Below are 1,746 nucleotides of genomic sequence, written 5' to 3'. Positions count from 1 at the left end.
ACAAAAGCACGTAAAACATGTGTCACTTGACCCACTAAGCAATGAGATATTATTTCTGCCACGTTTTAGTTGAGCTATACTCCATTATACACCATTGTACATAGCATTAAACACCAATGATGAATATAATTGTCTCATCGCTTAGTAGGAAAGATGACCATCAGGCCCGTGTAACATACTGTAATGTGCATCCTTGTAACGGTGTCTACTTTGTCCACAGTGCCTGAAAACCGAGGCTTATAAGGCCGAAGTGCACTCTGAGTTCGGTAAACTGCTGCGTGACCTGAACAAATCAGATGCTCCGTACGCCCTCAGCGTTGCCAACAGACTGTACGGAGAGCAGTCCTACCAGTTTGTTGAGGTGTGTGTTCTTTTATTCAGCATGCAAATGTGGGTATTCACCAACAGGGCTTGGTTTGGCTAGAATGACTGAGAAAAGCAGAGAGGAATGTTAAAGCGGTTCAAGAAGGAATGATAAATAAGGGAGTGAACCTCAGGTCAACGTGCAAGCAAGTAAAGTAAAGTTGTGACTGTGAAGTACTATTCTGGCTGCAAGAACCTTTCAATAATAGAAAATCGAAGCACAGGCGTTGTTTAGTTTCAGTGATTAGAATCAGAGTGTAAATGTGTCGCCGATTTGATTCCAGGATTTCTTACGAAAAACCAAGAAGCACTACAATGCTGAGCTGGAGTCTGTGGACTTCAGCGGCAACTCAGAGGCAGCCAGGGTCAACATCAACAGCTGGGTGGAGGAACGAACTCAAGGTGGGTCACAAACGCACAGCATGCACACTTACTGACATACAAGTCTCCTTCATCTGTTCTAACATAGACCCGAAACATCTGCAGATGCAGTTACCACATCATATTAATGTTATTAACAGTTGCTTTTTATGCAGAGAGAGCTGTATTTGCAAATGTTTTTACACAATAAACAGAGCTGGAAATGCAGGACTGTTAATAAAGTAATCGACTTAATGTGTGCTAATTTCTATTTTGCCATGTGTGACGTTGCTTCACATGTGTCAATTCTGTTCACCAGGTAAAATTAAGGATGTGTTGGCCAAGGGTGTGGTGGACAGCTTGACCAGGTTGGTGCTGGTCAACGCCATCTACTTCAAGGGCAACTGGAACAAGCTGTTTAAGGAGATCGCGACACATGACGTTCAGTTTAAAATCACCAAGGTAACACTACAGCAGAATAGACACAGATACATAAAATAAACCAAAGTCTGTCTGCTTAATAACTGTGTGGTACTGCTGAACAACTTTGGGAAAATTGTGATTTTTCCGACAGGTGTAGCATCTAATTTGAGATCTGATTGTATTTTTTTTTATAGTCAAGCTTCAGTTCAATATTCACTGGATAACAAATTTAAAACATGTCATGCAACGTTACCACATGAGATACCATCAAAGGTGTGATTTTCTAATTGCATTGTTTCAAACTGCGGTGTGAAATCCGTAGAATTTTCAGCCCTTCTTTAATATGAAATGCAGTTATTGCACATAAAGCCCCCAACAAGTGCATCCTGTACATCTTCAAACCACAGCTCAGTGAAGAGAAAACTCAAGAATACTGTTTAGAATATTGCTTATTTCTGAGGTCAGGGTAAAGGTTGAAAAAATGTTATTTTTAGTACACCTTCTTCATCCAAATTGTTGGAGAAAGTGTGAATAAAAGGAATTGAACATCAAGGTGTGGGCAGAAAACCTCACTGTAGTGAAAGTCTGATTACTTGGACT

At 40.5% G+C, this 1,746-nt stretch overlaps 1 protein-coding gene across 1 annotated transcript in view; it reads left to right on the top strand.

Moving 5' to 3' along the window:
- The window catches only part of LOC103369046 (leukocyte elastase inhibitor-like), a 12,916-nt gene that overhangs the window by 7,292 nt on the left and 3,878 nt on the right, over positions 1 to 1,746 (top strand). The window contains exons 2-4 of the mRNA XM_008297643.1: positions 221 to 361; positions 648 to 765; positions 1,043 to 1,219. Coding sequence (XP_008295865.1) covers positions 221 to 361; positions 648 to 765; positions 1,043 to 1,219 — 436 coding nt within the window. The remainder of the gene's footprint in view (positions 1 to 220; positions 362 to 647; positions 766 to 1,042; positions 1,220 to 1,746) is intronic.

The sequence above is a fragment of the Stegastes partitus genome, unplaced genomic scaffold (assembly GCF_000690725.1).
Source record: "Stegastes partitus isolate 25-593 unplaced genomic scaffold, Stegastes_partitus-1.0.2 Scaffold1231, whole genome shotgun sequence".
NCBI lineage: Eukaryota > Metazoa > Chordata > Actinopteri > Pomacentridae > Stegastes > Stegastes partitus.
Note: the sequence above shows the minus strand (reverse complement) of the source record. Positions and strands in the feature narration are given on the sequence as shown.